This window comes from Lampetra planeri, chromosome 9 (genome assembly GCF_965212315.1).
Source record: "Lampetra planeri chromosome 9, kcLamPlan1.2.h2, whole genome shotgun sequence".
NCBI classification, from domain to species: domain Eukaryota; kingdom Metazoa; phylum Chordata; class Hyperoartia; order Petromyzontiformes; family Petromyzontidae; genus Lampetra; species Lampetra planeri.
Genome location: NC_136115.1, coordinates 13,846,777 through 13,862,343, shown reverse-complemented (window position 1 = coordinate 13,862,343; position 15,567 = coordinate 13,846,777). Strand labels below are relative to the sequence as shown.

The following is a 15,567-nucleotide window of genomic DNA, read 5'->3' as shown; positions in this document are numbered from 1 at the left end:
AAGCGCTGGACAAATCTTTCACATCACAACTTCCCAAGGGTCTACACTGGGGTTTAGTTTTCAATCTGACCCTGGTTCGGTCAGATTGAAAACTAATTTCTTTTTAACTGGATTTTGTGTATGGTTTGTTGTCCTTCTCCCGCACCTTCGATTAGCACGGTTGGCTACGGACGGTGCGAAAGAAGTTCAAAATAAATAAACAAGCAACATGCGCTCCACACAGACGCCAGGGCTGGGCAGTCGCCACGAGGTGGCGCCGTCATCTCACGGTTTTCATCGTTCAGTTCTCCCAGGCGGGGAATCCAGTGGGGTGACGCTGATGCGATTAGAAGAACCTGGCCCTTCCGACAGTCGTCAGTGAAATTGTAAATAATAACAATCAAAAACATACACCACGTGGTCAGAGCTGCCTTTACAATCCAAGCCTTTACCCCGTCTCGTTTTCCCGCTCCATTCCGCTGTCATTCGAAACCTCCGTCGATGTTAACCTAATTACTTGCCATCTGTTTCTCATTTCTGCGTCATTACTGCTTATGTCACGAAAGGCCATCGTTTATCTCGCGCGGTGATTCCGCGCGGTAACGGGAGATGAGCCGTACCCAACTCTGTGGCTCCGTTGCTCAAGCGACGCTTGAGCGCGTGCGTACGTGTATGTGCGTGTGTATGTGTGTGTATGTGTGTGTATGTGAGTGTGTATGTGTGTGTTAATGTGCGTGTGTATGTGTGTGTTAATGTGCGTGTGTATGTTTGTGTGTGTATGTGTGTACGTATGTGTATGTGTGTACGTGCGTGTGTATGTGCGTGTGTACGTGTGTGTGTATGTGTGCGTGTGTAAGTGTGCGTGTGTACGTGTGTGTATGTGTGTGGGGAGCGGTAGCAACGTAGCGATTAGGACGCTGCGCTATGAACCCAGCGACCCCGCGTTTCCATTCCCGCTCACGGCCAACACCACTGACGATTATTTGAACCGGTCCTTGGCGTCCCCTAGGTTGACTCAGCCTCAAATGAGGACCTGGAGCGATGTGTAAATACGTCGATGCCAGGGAGACAAAGGCAGCCGTGTGTGCTGTTGGCCACCCACCCCCCTCGTGTGCCATATTGGCCTTCATAGGCGCTCGCTAACAGCACTTGCCCCAACAGTCTGCTAAGGCTATACGGATGGTGGGGGAAACATTGTTTTACCAAAACATTGCTCACTCCGTCTCTCTCCTTGAATGCCTAGAAGTCCAGGACTTGCCATCCAGGGGTGACCAGCTCGATCCGATTCGATCTCCCGGCGCTACCCGCGAATCGCATTTGAAACTCTACACGACTACTGCATCGACAGAGAGAGAAAGAGAAGTGAAGTGATGAGAGAAAGTGACGAGAGAGTGAAAGTGATTAAATTCATAATTTAAGGCCATTCACAAAAAAAGATAGGTTTTTGTATTTAGGCCCAATCTCAGCACTGGAGCTTCTGAGCTATAATCTCGGAGACAAGGGAGAAGAATACAGCACGTGCATGGGGTCCATTCGTAAACCTTAGAAGGGTCTTAAATACCTGAGCCCAGAACGGCAATGACCCTGCCAACGAACCCCCCTCCCCCAAAGACAACCGCGCGGTGCTGCGTGTTCAAGCTGTAACCCCTCATGTCGCCCACGACAGGCCGGCGTTGCTGTGCGTGACCGACGGAGTGGAGCGCGTGGAGGTGCGTGTGTCCCCTCGTACTGTGGAAAAGCTGCTTCTCAACATCCCCCCCAGCTGGCTGCACAGACCTGCAGGTGCTCGGGGGGGGGGGCGGTGGAGGGGCTTTCCCAGGTGCCCTGTTTTTCATCCCAACATTCCCAGAAATGGCCCGTCCTCTTTCGGGCATTTAAGGCAGCAGCGTCTCGGTTTTTGGAAAGGTCGGAAGGGAGCTTGGTGAAACCGTGAGAGATGGCGAAGGCTCTTCGAGGCCTTCATCCAGCAGTGGATGAATCACGGCTGATGATGATAATGATGATGCACAAACGCTGAAAGGTAATTTTTTTTATTCCTGCCTGGTCATAATGATTAAAGTTGAGCTCTAGGGATATTATGATTAGACTGGTTCCCCGAAAGGAAATGTGGGAATTTCCACCTCTAGACTGCAAGTGAGTACTGGACGACACCTTTTGGAGCATACAAGAAGTGTGTAGGTGTGTGTGTGTACTTGTGTGTAGGTATGCGTGCAATAGTGTGTGTACACGTGTGTGTGTGTACATGTATTCATGTGTGTGGGGAGCAGTGGCGTCGCGGGAAGCGTGCTGCGCTATGAACCCTGCGACCCGAGCTCAATTTACACTCACGGCCAACACCAGCACCGATTATCTGAACTGGTCCTGAGCCTCCCTTAGATCGACCCAGCCTTAAATGAGTACCTGATGCAGAGTGTAAATATCACCAGTGGTGTTGGCCACTCACCCCGTCGTGTGTCGTGCCGACCTTCATAAGTGCTTCTCGCTAACAGCACTTGCCTCAAAGGTCTGTTGAGGCTTTACGGGGGGATAATTGTATTTGTGCATGCATATGCCTGCATGCTTGTAAGCGTACTTGCGTGCTCTGCATTTAGGCTACGGGTTGACGTTCTCTGACCTCGTGGCTGACCTCTGCTCGGCGCTGGTTTGCGGCACCGAGCGCTTCCGGCTGCTGCTGGCGTCGCTGTCCGAGTGCGATGAGAACGACGTGGCAACACGTCGCTCCCTCACGCTGCTGCAGCTCTCGCTCGACACCACGCTCCTCCAGCCGTGAGCTCCTCCAGCCACAGCAGGGCACCGCTGCAGAAGACTTCCCGTCTCTCTCTCTCTCGTGGGAATCTTTCATCGCGGGACGATGTCGAGGATCGAAAAGATAAAATGGAGACTTTGTTCAAAAGGGCCGCGGATGAGTTTAGGCCGGGACATTCTCTCGGGTGAAGATTATCATCATTGCGAATTAAATTTTAACATCTAGCAAATGAGGCTATTTTTTAATATCCAAAGTGACATTTTACGATTTTTTTTTTATTCAAGCACAAGCACGTGACCTTCACGTCTTGTAATTGCCAGGACCCTCAAATGAACCCCCGAGCGTTCTCGGCCCAAACAGCCACAACATATGAATTAGCATGCAAATGACGAATGAATTAATGATGACTCAATCCTGCACCACGTTGGCTTTGCTGCACGTGGCTGGCTGCCTGCAACCCAGCACTGTGGGGGCCGCAGCGAGGGTTGGCGGACCGCCACACAGATTGCTTGTGAAACTCCCTTCCTGTGGGCGTCGAGGAGGTGCCTTCTCCTGGCTCGCCAAGGAGAAGATGGTACAGCGAGTGTGGAACTGATCTCCATCTGTTTCCATCTGTACGGGGATAGTGTGTTACACCCCCCCCCCCCCCACGTGTTGGTGTTCAAGGTGCTCCGGTTTCCACCCATGTGTTTAACAAACGCTCATCGTTAATTGGCCGATAACATCCTTGAAATAAAAAAAAACCCAATGTGGCAGGACCCTCTTGAAAAAAAGCGTCCTTGTGTTTCTCTCCTGGATATATAAGTTATTGTTAAAAAAGAAGCTGCGCCGAAAACGAGCGCGCCAATACTTCCACGTGATCAGCCGTCAACCAAAGAGTTTCGCTAAACAGCGGCGGCCCGCAGTCTGCGTCGGCAGAGCGTCGCGACGCGGGGGCTGCCACGGTTGTAGGGGAGGCCTTTAGCGGCTGTGGCCAGAGGGGAATCGTGGGGGTAGGGGGGGGGATGTTTCCGACCACTCGAGGGCCTCATTGACGCTGTGACACAAGAGGGTTTATCCGCCGGTCGATGCGAGCGCCGACAACAAGCGGGGAGTGCGGTAGCGACTCGGACGCGGATGTCCATTGATCGTCCCCCACTCCCCCCCCCACCAAGCCCACACCGTGTTTAATTCTACACTGGCAGCACTGAGAGGCAGTCGGTCACAAGACATAAATGGCCTCTCTCGAGCCTCAACTTGAACAGGGACAGGGAGTCAACAGCATGAATGGCTGGCGGGGGGCAAGGGACTGTCAGTATTCGGAGGGGAGGGGGGGCAGCTGACAAGAATGATGTTTACCAATCCTCCCCGCTGCAATACAGACCAAGCTGCTGCACGCTCCCCCCACCCGATCCAATGAGTGCCAAACGCGGCCCACGCGATGTAGAGCGCGCCGATTACAATTGATAGAAATCTCGCGTGTCCGCGTGCGTGTGCGTGCGTGACATCATCGTATAGATCGTCTGGATGGGGAGCGGTGGCGGTTAGCGCACTGCGCTATGAACCTGGCCACCTGAGTTCGATTCCCGCTCACGGCCAACACCGGCGACGATTAATCATAATCTGAACCGTTCCTGGGCCTCCCCTCGGTCGACTCAGCCTCAAATGAGTACCTGGTGCGGTGCGTAAACATCGCCACTGGGGAGACAAAAGCGGTCGGGCGTGGTACTGGCCTCCCACCCCCTCGTGTGCCGTGCGGGCCTGCATAGGTGCTCGCGAACAGCACTTTCCCCAACAGTCTGTTAAAGACTACACAGGGGGGGATCTTTGTCTTTGTTATCGACATCCATCGTATACTTTGTGTGTGCGCAGGATGCCCAGAGCGTCTAGATGGGACATCGTCAACCACTGTTCTTCAAGGATCGTGGCCCCAGTACGATGAGCTTCTCAACGCTTCGCAACTCTCGTATGCAATGCCCTTGGTCTTCCTCGTGCTCTGTGCCCAGAGTACCGGTCTCTGGGTGGTCTCCTCTTCGTTAACCGTGGACAGCAAATTATCGGCTTTTGTGGACTGAGCTAACTTGGCCGCCTTGTGTGGCTTCACCAGTGCTAGCGTACGGCCCTTTGTCAATCCTCCACCGGATGAAGGCCTCCGCATTTCGTTTTCGGTCATGGGGGCTGTTCGGCCCATAGTTGACCACGGCGATCTTGTGCGGGCTTGGCACGGGCATTGCTCGGGTGCAGGCTCAAGAGATCGCTTGCAGCCGATATGTTGACATCGTGACTAGGATGGGAACCCAGGTCGCCGGGGTTCATGGTGCGAGTGACGCGCTGCTTCCGACCGCTTCCCCCAGACCGTGGCCTCGTTAGTCACGCGCTGTCTCTGCGACACATTGAAGTTGGTTGCGCGCCGCGTTATAACTGTTTCTCTCTCTCTCTCATCTCGCCCAGAGTCTCTGAGGCACGAAAGATGAGCTGGTCCGTGCGAAGGTGCTAAATTAATTTCTGATAATCGCCGTTGTGTGTTTGGAGTGGCTCTCCCTGACCCGGCTACAGCCACTATATTGGCAACTCGTCTCACTGCGCAATTCGATTTTCAGCTAACAATTTCCCTGGAAGTGGTGTAACGCAACGCTCTCCCCCCCCCCCCCTCAGAGATTAAATCAGGCGGCTTTGTTTACACCGAGCAGAGAGAGAGAGAGAACCCCCCCTAACCACGTTTGGCATTTTCCCGTCTGCAACATTCCACGCAGACTCACCGACGCGGGGAAATCGTCGGCCCTTGGCCGAGCCGAACCAAGAATCGCATTGGTCCAGAGCGGCGGGCTCGCTCCGAGGGTGCGACGGCCGTGGCGCGTGATTTTAACCGAGCGACCTTCTTTGGTGATTTGGCTTGGTAGATTTTTGTTGATTTGGCTTGGTAGATTTTTGTTGATTTGGCTTGGTGGATTTTTGTTGATTTGGCTTGGTAGATTTTCGTTGATTTGGCTTGGTAGATTTTTGTTGATTTGGCTTGGTAGATTTTTGTTGATTTGGCTTGGTAGATTTTTGTTGATTTGGCTTGGTAGATGGCTCTCACGAGACGCAAGTCCTAACCCGTCGATGGCGATGACGGTGAATTTTGAGCTCATGCGATATGGCGGTGCCGTTATGGGTGACGTTGCAGTCAAAGTTTTGAACCGGTCTGAGCGTTGAGGTGCGGAGTGCCCGCCCCTGTGTGCGGCTGGGTTTTTCTCCAGCCACCCCTTGTGCGCTATGAAACCCGCACGCTGGGTGGGTTTTGAGGTCCCGTCCACTGCTGACATTAGCGGTGACTCGCGATGACAAATTTGGTGAAGTATGGTTAGACAAACCCTGTCAGTGCCACAGTTTTAGGGAGGCTTTCGACCAGACTTGCACTACTCAACGGCGGTGAGTTTAACGTGTTAGCCTCGTGCGAGGTTAAGATTGAGAACAGATTAAAACCCTGCGATACAAAAAACACTTAATTTTAATTTCGGTAATCGGCATCGGAGTTGTTCCCTGTAATTTGTCGTTTTGTGATTATTTTTTCACGCATTTGGCAGGACTCATAACAAATGCAACCACGACATTTGGATCAAATTCCCAGGTAATTATAAACTACGTAAAATGTGTGTTCACCATAACACCCATCCTCCAAAAGCAACACAATTTGTCGGATTGTGCACAACACTGCCGCTACATTGATGCGGGGTATTTGGCTCTCGGACGGTGGGCTATATGTAGAAAAGAAATTGCCAGGCGGCACGCCCTAAGCCCCGCGGTGGGAATAGGATATTTCGTTTCCCCATCCCTAAACTTTAAAGTACTTTAATTAACATATTTGTGCCGTTTCTATTATAAATTATTTACTTATTGCGCGACATCGACCGTACCAACTGACGCCAATTGCGTGGTGGGGGTGGGCGGACCCTGCCAAGTGATGTGCCTTGGCTCCATCGCACGGGGACATTTCCTTTTACGCGTTTAACATGGAATAAATATCCACATCACGCTGCCGATTTCTCTTCACAGTGTGATGTCCTCTTCCCCCCCACCACCCCAATGCGTGCTATAAAGTTCTTAGATATTAACTTAATATTCTTAAAGCGCTTACATAGTATTATTCTGCCTCGGGCGGGGGAATGGTGGGGGGGGGGGGGGAGGTAGCGGCCCAGCCAGCAGCCTGGTAATGTCTCACCTCCAGCTTGCCAATCTAGGCGAGGCCGCGGGCTCTGCACGGGAAGAGGCGTCACCACGCCAATGTAAAGTACAATTTTATTGCATCTTCCGCTAAGAACTGAGGTTTATTGTTTACTATTATTAAACAAATAAGTTTACAAATATTACAATGATAATATTTGTGTGCACATAACAACTCTGCTTCATTGTTTACTATTATGAAACTAATAAGTTGCCTAATATTACAATTATAATGTTCGTGTGCAGAAACTACATGTGTGTCCCTAAAGTCGATGTCTGTGTGTGTGAGTCCATATGTGTTTGTGTGCGTGTAAATCGATGGGTTTCTACGTGTGTGGGTCCATGTCTTTGTGTAAGTCCATGTGTGTGTCTGTCTTTTTCAAACGGACAACGCCCCATGTGTGTGTGTACGTACAAGTATGTGTGTGTGTGTGTCAGTCCATTTGTGTGCGTATCAGTCGCTGTGTGTGTGTTAGTCCACATGTGTGTGTAAGTCCATACATGTGTGTGTGTCACTCGATGTGTGTAAGTCAATGCGTGTGTGTGAGTCGATATGTGCCTGTTAATTCATGTGTATCTAAAGTACATGGCTGTGTGTCACAGTCCATATGTGTGTAGGGGTTATTACGGGGAGAAAGGCGGACAGAAAACACAAGGGTGTCTGCACCCACACACGGGTGTCTACACCCACGTCCGCATCCGTTAACCACTGGGGGGCCATGGGGGCTCTGTGATCCCCCATAACCCCGCCCCTCGGAGGGAATCCCTATAAAAGGCGGGGAGCCAGAGAGCTCGGGGCCAGTGTAGAAGAAACTTACCAGTGAAGTCTGAAGACCGGCAGAATAGGCCCTGGGACTCCCCTGTCTCGCTGCCCTTGTCAGGGCCGAGCTGGGCAAGCCAGCGGCGCGGCCCCAAGAGCTTCCGGACCTCTGCTCTTGTAAGAGCAAGGCCGACTTAGCTGGGTGCCGGGATCCGTGCTTACCAGGGCCGGATCAGACAGCCTCCCGTAGCACTATTAGAGGAGGACTGGGAACAGGACAGGGGAATTAGTGCTAGGGGTGGTTTCCCATCTAGTACGGGTGAAGGGGCCATTACCCCCTCAAGTATTGTACTGCCCTTGAGTTTAATAAAAGAGTGTGCCTCGACTCCGTCGTCAGTCTCCCTGGAACTCACTACATCTGGCATCAGAAGTGGTCGAAAGCATGGATACGAGACGGACGACTCGTGCCCAAGACCCCTGAGAGGACGACAGCGAGGGAGAGGCGGTGCAAGATGTCGCCGCCGACGTACCTGGCCAACCGCTGCCGGCTCCACCACCTGCAGGGCAGTCGGAGAGGGTCGGGACATCAGCTGATGAGTTGGCATTAGCCCACTCCCGACTGGCAGAGCTCCTATATGCAGCGGCCGCCGCGCTGGAGCAGATAACTCGCCTGGGGCCGGGGGGAGCAGCGCAGCGGGAAGACGGACAGCGCCCGCCAGAAACTCCTGCCTTTGCGATGGGCCGGAGGCTTGAACTTCCCGCCACGGGTACAGTAGGAGCCGAGGGAGGGGCCCCAGCTCGTCACGCGGGCGGCGGGGCTCAACCAGTGTGCGCCACGTCATTGGCGGGGGCGGGTCGCAGTGGCTACCTATCAGCGGTCGCCAGGTCATCACCAGCGGACGACAGCACCGACCAAGCTGGAACCAGCGCGTCACCGACGGCGCGACCTCCATTAGGGTCCGCCATTGCTCCCCATACTGTTCATGGACACGGTACGGGTGCTGGGCGATCATCGGAGACGGAGCCGACATTTCAGCAACGCCTGCCGGCCCTGCAGGAGTTCGTATCGAGCGGCGGCGATTGGGGTGGGTTTCAGCACCGTTTCCTCGCCCACCAAGAAATGGCTGGGTGGACGGACAATGAGGCGCTGCGTGCTCTTCCGGCGATGCTGGATAGCGACGCCCTTGGCACCCTCACCGCTGCACCCAGGTCGGCACACTCCACGCTTCAGTCGGCGCTGCAGGTGCTGGCCACGGTTTATGGGCCGCCTTTCGATTGTCGCCAGCTTTTCTACGAGCGGCAGAAGGGCGACAAGGAGTCACCACTCGCGTACCGCACGGCCCTGCTGGCGTTGGCGAAGGCGGCCTTCCCGTGCATGGACGAGGAAGGGGTCGATGCGATGGTGGCCGAAAAAATTTTGCTGTTGGCCGACGACTTGGACTTCGTCATCCTGGCGCAGGATGATGTGGACATGTCGTCATTACGGGCTGCAAGGCACATTCATGCCAATCTGATTTCCCAGCGAAGGAAGGCTAACAAGGCAGCTGCGGGACACACCATGGCGGCAACCACCTCCGAATCCGAGGGGGGCTTCGCTGCGGGCCGTTCTGCGGGATGGCGGTCTGGCGGGCGACCGGCTCGGGACGCACCGAGCCACCGAGAGCAGCCCAAGTCTTCTGGAGCACTCGTCGTGTGCTACGACTGTGGCCTCCGGGGCCACGTGGCTTCGGGATGCCGGGCTCCTCGACAGCGCGGAGCAAGAACTGCGGCTGAGGACGGCCCTCTTCAAAAATCTCCACAACATCCTCCAGCAAGTCGTGGCACCCCACATGTTCGGCCTGCACGCACACCCACTTCTTTCTCACATGCCCCGACACACGATTCTCGGGGTTCGGGTGCTGGTGCGTCAGGTCGCGGCTTGATGGGGTGGGCGCTCCAACCGGACCAATGGTCCAAGTTGGCTCACCGTGTTGTGGCTGCGTCGGCGGGGTCGTCCGTTGTCACGGGGCACATTGATGGGGTGGAGGTACGGGTATTGATCGACACGGGAGCATCGGCGACTATCATTTCCGATTTGATTTATAATATCCTGCCCGTTCAGAGTCGCCCGTTGCTCCCCGTCGACATACCGTGTTACGCTGCGAACGGGGGCTCGTTAGGTATCATCGGCCAAATTCGAGCGCAAATTTCTATCGGGGACATTAAATTATCTGGGCCGGTGTTGGTCTCCTCCTCTCTGGCAATTCTGTGCCTGTTGGGGACAGACTTTTTGGCCAAATTGCCTGTCAAAATTTTGATTGACCAGGGATGCATCGAGCTTCCATCGGGCTGACGTATAACGTTCCTGCCTTCCACCCCTGCCTTGCGTACAGCCTGTGCAACGGTACAGGCGCTCGTTGCTCGAACAGTGCGCGTACCCCCGGGGGCACAGATGCTCGTGCCCCTGCGGTTGTGTCGACCGTTCGCTAAAGGGGTCTCAGACCAGGGCATTTTGCTGGGGCCGTCTAGGGCCGGGGTGAATGGGCCAGATTTGGTGACGGCCCAGACTATTGTTAAAGGGGATGAGGACCCGTTTATCGCGGTCCTCAATGTCGGGACACGGACGGCGGTGGTTTCCCAGGGAACCGTGTTCGCACATGCGATTCCGGTACCTGCGGAAACGCCGATCATTGGCCAGGTGGCCACCGCTTCTCAGCCGCGACTGCAGTCAGACCATGACGAGGGTTGGCTGGAGGCGCTTTGTGCTGAGACACCTGACCTATCCGACTCACAACGTGTTAAATTGCGTACCCTTTTGCGAGAATTTTTTGACGTCTTTAGTAAGCACAAATATGATATCGGATGTATAAAATTGCTGCGCCACCATATTGACACCGGTGACAACGCTCCTATCCGCCAAAATTCTTTTCGGTTAAGTCCCGCCGAAAAGGATCATGTCAAATCGGCTGTAGATGACATGTTGGCTTCTGACATTATTTCTCCCTCGACCAGCCCTTGGGGTGCACCCATAGTATTGATTAAAAAGCACGATGGGTCCCTAAGGTTCTGCGTTGATTTTCGGCGGTTCAATAAAATCTCGGTGGCCGATGCTTACCCGCTTCCTCGAATGGACGAATCTCTGGATGCCCTAGCTGGATCACGATTCTTCTCCACCTTGGATTTGCTGTCAGGGTTTTGGCAACTTCCTTTGGATGACGAATCGAAGCCCAAAACGGTTTTTCGAACGCCGCACGGCCTCTTCCAATTCAATCGGTTGCCTATGGGGCTCCACTCCGCTCCCGCAACGTTCCAGCACCTGATGGAATTGGTTCTCGCTGGCTTGCAATGGGAGGTATGTTTGATTTACCTAGACGACGTGATCGTATTTAGTAAGACATTTGAGGAACATCTTGATAGGCATCGGGCCGTCTTTCTCAAAATGCGCGCAGCTAATTTGAAATTCAAACCACGAAAGTGCCATTTGCTACGCGAATCTGTAAGATATTTGGGTCACATCGTCAGACGGTCAGGTATCTCAACTGATCCCGCCAAAACGTGTTGTGTCAGCTCCTGGCCGACTCCCACCTCGGTGGGGGAGGTTAGGAGCTTCATCGGTTTTGCTTCATATTGCCGGCGGTTTGTCGCGGAGTTCGCTTCCATCGCTAAGCCGTTACATGCCTTAACGGCAAAGGGGGTGAAGTTTCATTGGGGGCCGGAAGAGGAGGCCGCCTTTAACTCTCTTCGTGACGCCTTGGTGGGGGCCCCGCCGTTGAGTTACCCCGATTTTTCTCTACCTTTCGTGCTCGACACGGACGCGAGCAACACGGGGATTGGGGGCGTGCTTTCCCAAGTTGTGGGTGGTTTGGAGCACGTTGTGGCTTACGGTAGTAGAGTATTGTCTCCTGCCAAGCAAAGATACTGCGTCACCCGCCGGGAACTGTTGGCTATTGTTTTCTTTATTCAACAGTACCGGCCATATCTGTACGGCCGGCATTTCACATTCCGTACAGATCATACGGCATTGCAGTATACCCTGCGTATTCACCAGCCATCGGGGCAGTTATCCCGATGGCTGGAGATCATTCAGGATTTCGATTTCGAAACAACATATCGCAAGGGGATTCGCCACACTAATGCCGATGCCCTGTCGCGCCTGCCGGTCACTTTGGATTGCACTTGTTTCTTGGGCTCGGGGCGTTGCAAATCGGCGAGCGACGGCCAGGATCGGGTCTTTGCGGCCGCCGTTGAGGCTCCTTGGGGCGTTGGCCCTATTGATATGGGAGGGAAGGATTCCCTACTGGGCTTGTCAGGTGTGGAGTGGGGGCGCCTCCAAATGGAGGATACTTTCCTCCTGGCGCTACGGCGTCGCGTGGAAGGATCCGGTCAGGGGAAGTCGGGCATTGTGCCAGGGCCTCCTCATGCATTGGGACGGAACGATCCGCCGCCACAGGCTGGTGGGGCCTTCCACGTTGAGGGGTAGGGCTGTATGGGCTGCTCATCAGCGGCTCCTGCACCTGGGCACCCACAAAACCCTTGCCATGCTCCAGCTTAATTTATTTTGGCCGGGCATGGCAAGGGATGTGGACGATCTGTTGCAGTCTTGTACCCAGTGTGCTCAACGGAAGCCGCCAGCAAGGGGAGCAAGCCCACCGCTCCAGTCTATTTCGGTCACCCGGGTTAATGAGCTTGTCGCTCTTGATATTTTGGGGCCGTTTCCTTCCACACCTAGGGGTAATAAGTACCTACTGGTTGGCGTGGAATATTTCACGCGATGGCCTATGGCTTGGCCCCTCGCCAACCAGTCGGCAGCAGCCGTTGCGGAGGCTTTTGTCCAGGGCTATGTCCTCGACAAGGGCGCTCCGGAACGGTTGTTGACCGATCAGGGAAAGAATTTCACTAGTTCCCTTTTACACGAGGTGTGTGAGCTTCTTGGTACGAAGAAAATTCGTACATCCCCTTACCACCCACAAACGGATTGGATGGTAGAACGCCTGCATAGGACTCTTATGTCCATGCTGTCACACCAGGTATCTGAGTCCCAAACCGATTGGGACCTTCAGATTCCGGGAGTTCTGGCAGCTTACAGGATGGCTCCTCACGTGGCGACCGGATTCTCGCCATTTTTTTAAATGTATGGCCGCGAAGTTGACCCGCGTGTTGCGACCCAGCTGAAAATTGCCACACCACACGCTAAGTCCAAATTGGCGGACCATGTTAAATTTAATATCCTCAAGTCGGCTGAGGCACGGGAGGCGGCTATGCAAAACTCTGACTCTCGCCAGAAGGCTAATGAAAGGTTGCGATCGCGCCGGTCACACACGCACGAATGGCACCCGGGCGACAGAGCGTGGCTACGCTCTGTCGCCCGGGTGCCATGGAAATTGTGCAGGTTATGCAGCCCCAATGTGTTCGCATTAAATGGGGGAAGCGTCGGTGGTTCGTACACCCTTCACGGTTGAAGCGTTCTTTGCGCCACATGCTTCCTCTCATGACTATGGCCGAACATGTGGAGGGTCCACTGACTCCTGGAGGGCGGGGTCGCCGCCAGCCTCTGATCCGCTGCTAACTGTTCCGTCTTCAGGGGCCCAAGGACTGACGCCCTCTCGGCCGCCAGCCTCCCCCGAGGGGGTCGGCGCTGGCTCGTCCAAGAAGCCGGAGGGCCGTGCACCTGCATTTTCAACACCTGCCGCCGGCCCTACCGGGTCGGGCCCTTGTGACGGGCCCGCTGCACGGACACGCGCCAAGACGCGCCGGTGGTTGTGAGTTGCTTCCCGCGCGTGTTCCGCTGCTGGAGGGCTCGCTCACCTTTTTTTTATTTTTTTGTTGGGTGGGGGTGGGGAACCACACTCTGTACATATGTTGCATGTTGGGGCTGGGGTATTTATAGGGGACCGTCGATTGTTGTTACTCTTGTTATTGTTACGGGGCACACACATGTTGACTGTGTTAAGTCTTTATTGTTGGTTTTTGAGGGGTTTGTTTGAGCCGGGACGGCTGCGGGCTGTACAAGGGGGGGTGATGTAGGGGTTATTACAGGGAGAAAGGCGGACAGAAAACACAAGGGTGTCTGCACCCACACACGGGTGTCTACACCCACGTCCGCATCCGTTAACCACTGGGGGGCCATGGGGGCTCTGTGATTCCCCATAACCCCGCCCCTCGGAGAGAATCCCTATAAAAGGCGGGGAGCCAGAGAGCTCGGGGCCAGTGTGGAAGAAGCTTACCAGTGAAGTCTGAAGACCGGCAGAATAGGTCCTGGGACTCCCCTGTCTCGCTGCCCTTGTCAGGGCCGAGCTGGGCAAGCCAGCGGCGCAGCCCCAAGAGCTTCCGGACCTCTGCTCTTGTAAGAGCAAGGCTGGCTTAGCTGGGTGCCGGGATCCTTGCTTACCAGGGCCGGATCAGACAGCCTCCCGTAGCACTATTAGAGGAGGACTGGGAACAGGACAGGGGAATTAGTGCTAGGGGTGGTTTCTCATCTAGTACGGGTGAAGGGGCCGTTACCCCCTCAAGTATTGTACTGTCCTTGAGTTTAATAAAAGAGTGTGCCTCGACTCCGTCGTGAGTCTCCCTGGAACTCACGACATGTGTATGTGTGTGTAGGGCAATGTATGGGTCAGTCTATGTATGTGTGTGTATGTCCATGTGTGTGTGTCTTAGTCGATATGTGTGTGTGTGTAAGTATATATGTGTGTTTACGTCAATGTGTGTGAGTCCGCGTATGTCTGTGTGTGAGTCGCTGTATGTGTGTACGTTGATATGTTTGTGTAACTCCATGTGTGTGTATCTCAAGTGGATGTCTATGTGTGTGTGAGTCCATATGTGTGTGTGAGTCGATGTGTTTGTGTGTGAGTCGATATGTGTGTGTGTGTCTCAGTCCATGTGCGTGTGTGTTAGTCGCTGTGTGTGCATGCCTCCATGTTAGTCAGTGTAAGTCCATTTTTTCGCGTGTCTGTAGGTCCATGTGTGCATCTTAGTCCATCTGTGTGCTTTATTGACCTGCTCAAGGCCTATGATACCATCAGTAGGCCTGGGCTCTGGGTTCCTCGTGCTTTCTGAGTCCCTCGCCCTTTGCTCACGATCCTTAAGGACCTTCATGATGGTGAGCGGCCCCGCGTCAAACTACGTGGCTGTCAGTCAGAGCCGTTCCCTCTTCACCTTGGGGTGTGACTGGGATATCCTCTGGCTCACACATTATTTAACATATATTTTGACCACGTAGTTCGTGAAGCCTTCAATGGCTGTACCGGAGGAATTACCATATGGTACAGATACAATGGGAGGCTGATCGATGCCCGGGTGCGGTCAAGGGATGGCTCCCTATTGCTCAACCATGTTATGTATGCAGATGCTTTGGTGATTGCTGCTCACTGCTGCTGAACCTGGAGCTTGCCACTAAGAGGTGGGGCCTTACCATGAGCCCCACCAAAACTAAGCACCTGCCTGCCTATTTTGTACCATCGGACACTCCACCCCCACAACTCCCAATTGTTGATGGGGCTGTTGTCGAGACAGTGGACAGTTTCCCATACCTTGCCAGTGTGCTAATGACCGGCTCCGGTTTAACAGCAAAGGTCTCACTCCAAATAAGTCGAGCTGCATTATCTTTTCATTGGCTGCGTAACGCTGTGTGGAAGCTACCTGCTCTATCACTCCATACGAAGCTTCAGGTCTTCTCAGCCACGGTCATTCCCTCCGAACTCTACGCTTGTGAAACTTGGACCCCCCTAATGGAACATCTTCGTCGGTTAGAAACATTTAGGATGGCCTGCCTACGATCCATCCTGGGTTTAACCTGGCTTCATTGTGTGAGGAGCTCACAAATCCTTGAAAGATGTGGACCAATTTCCATCGGTGACCTCCGGCAGGCAAGGCTGCGTTTCCTGAGTCATGTAGCCCGCATGGCCAGCCACCGCATGCCTAA

At 54.1% G+C, this 15,567-nt stretch overlaps 1 protein-coding gene across 4 annotated transcripts in view; it reads left to right on the top strand.

The window, feature by feature from the left end:
• SHLD2 (shieldin complex subunit 2) overlaps window positions 1-6,775 on the top strand; it is a 43,605-nt gene extending 36,830 nt beyond the window's left edge. For all 4 annotated transcript variants that reach the window (XM_078597708.1, XM_078597705.1, XM_078597706.1 and 1 more), the window contains 3 exons: window positions 1,646-1,761; window positions 2,571-2,745; window positions 4,577-6,775. In XM_078597708.1, the coding sequence (XP_078453834.1) occupies window positions 1,646-1,761; window positions 2,571-2,745; window positions 4,577-4,646 (361 nt within the window). In that variant the 3' untranslated portion in view covers window positions 4,647-6,775. The remainder of the gene's footprint in view (window positions 1-1,645; window positions 1,762-2,570; window positions 2,746-4,576) is intronic.
• The last annotated feature ends 8,792 nt before the right edge of the window (window positions 6,776-15,567 follow it).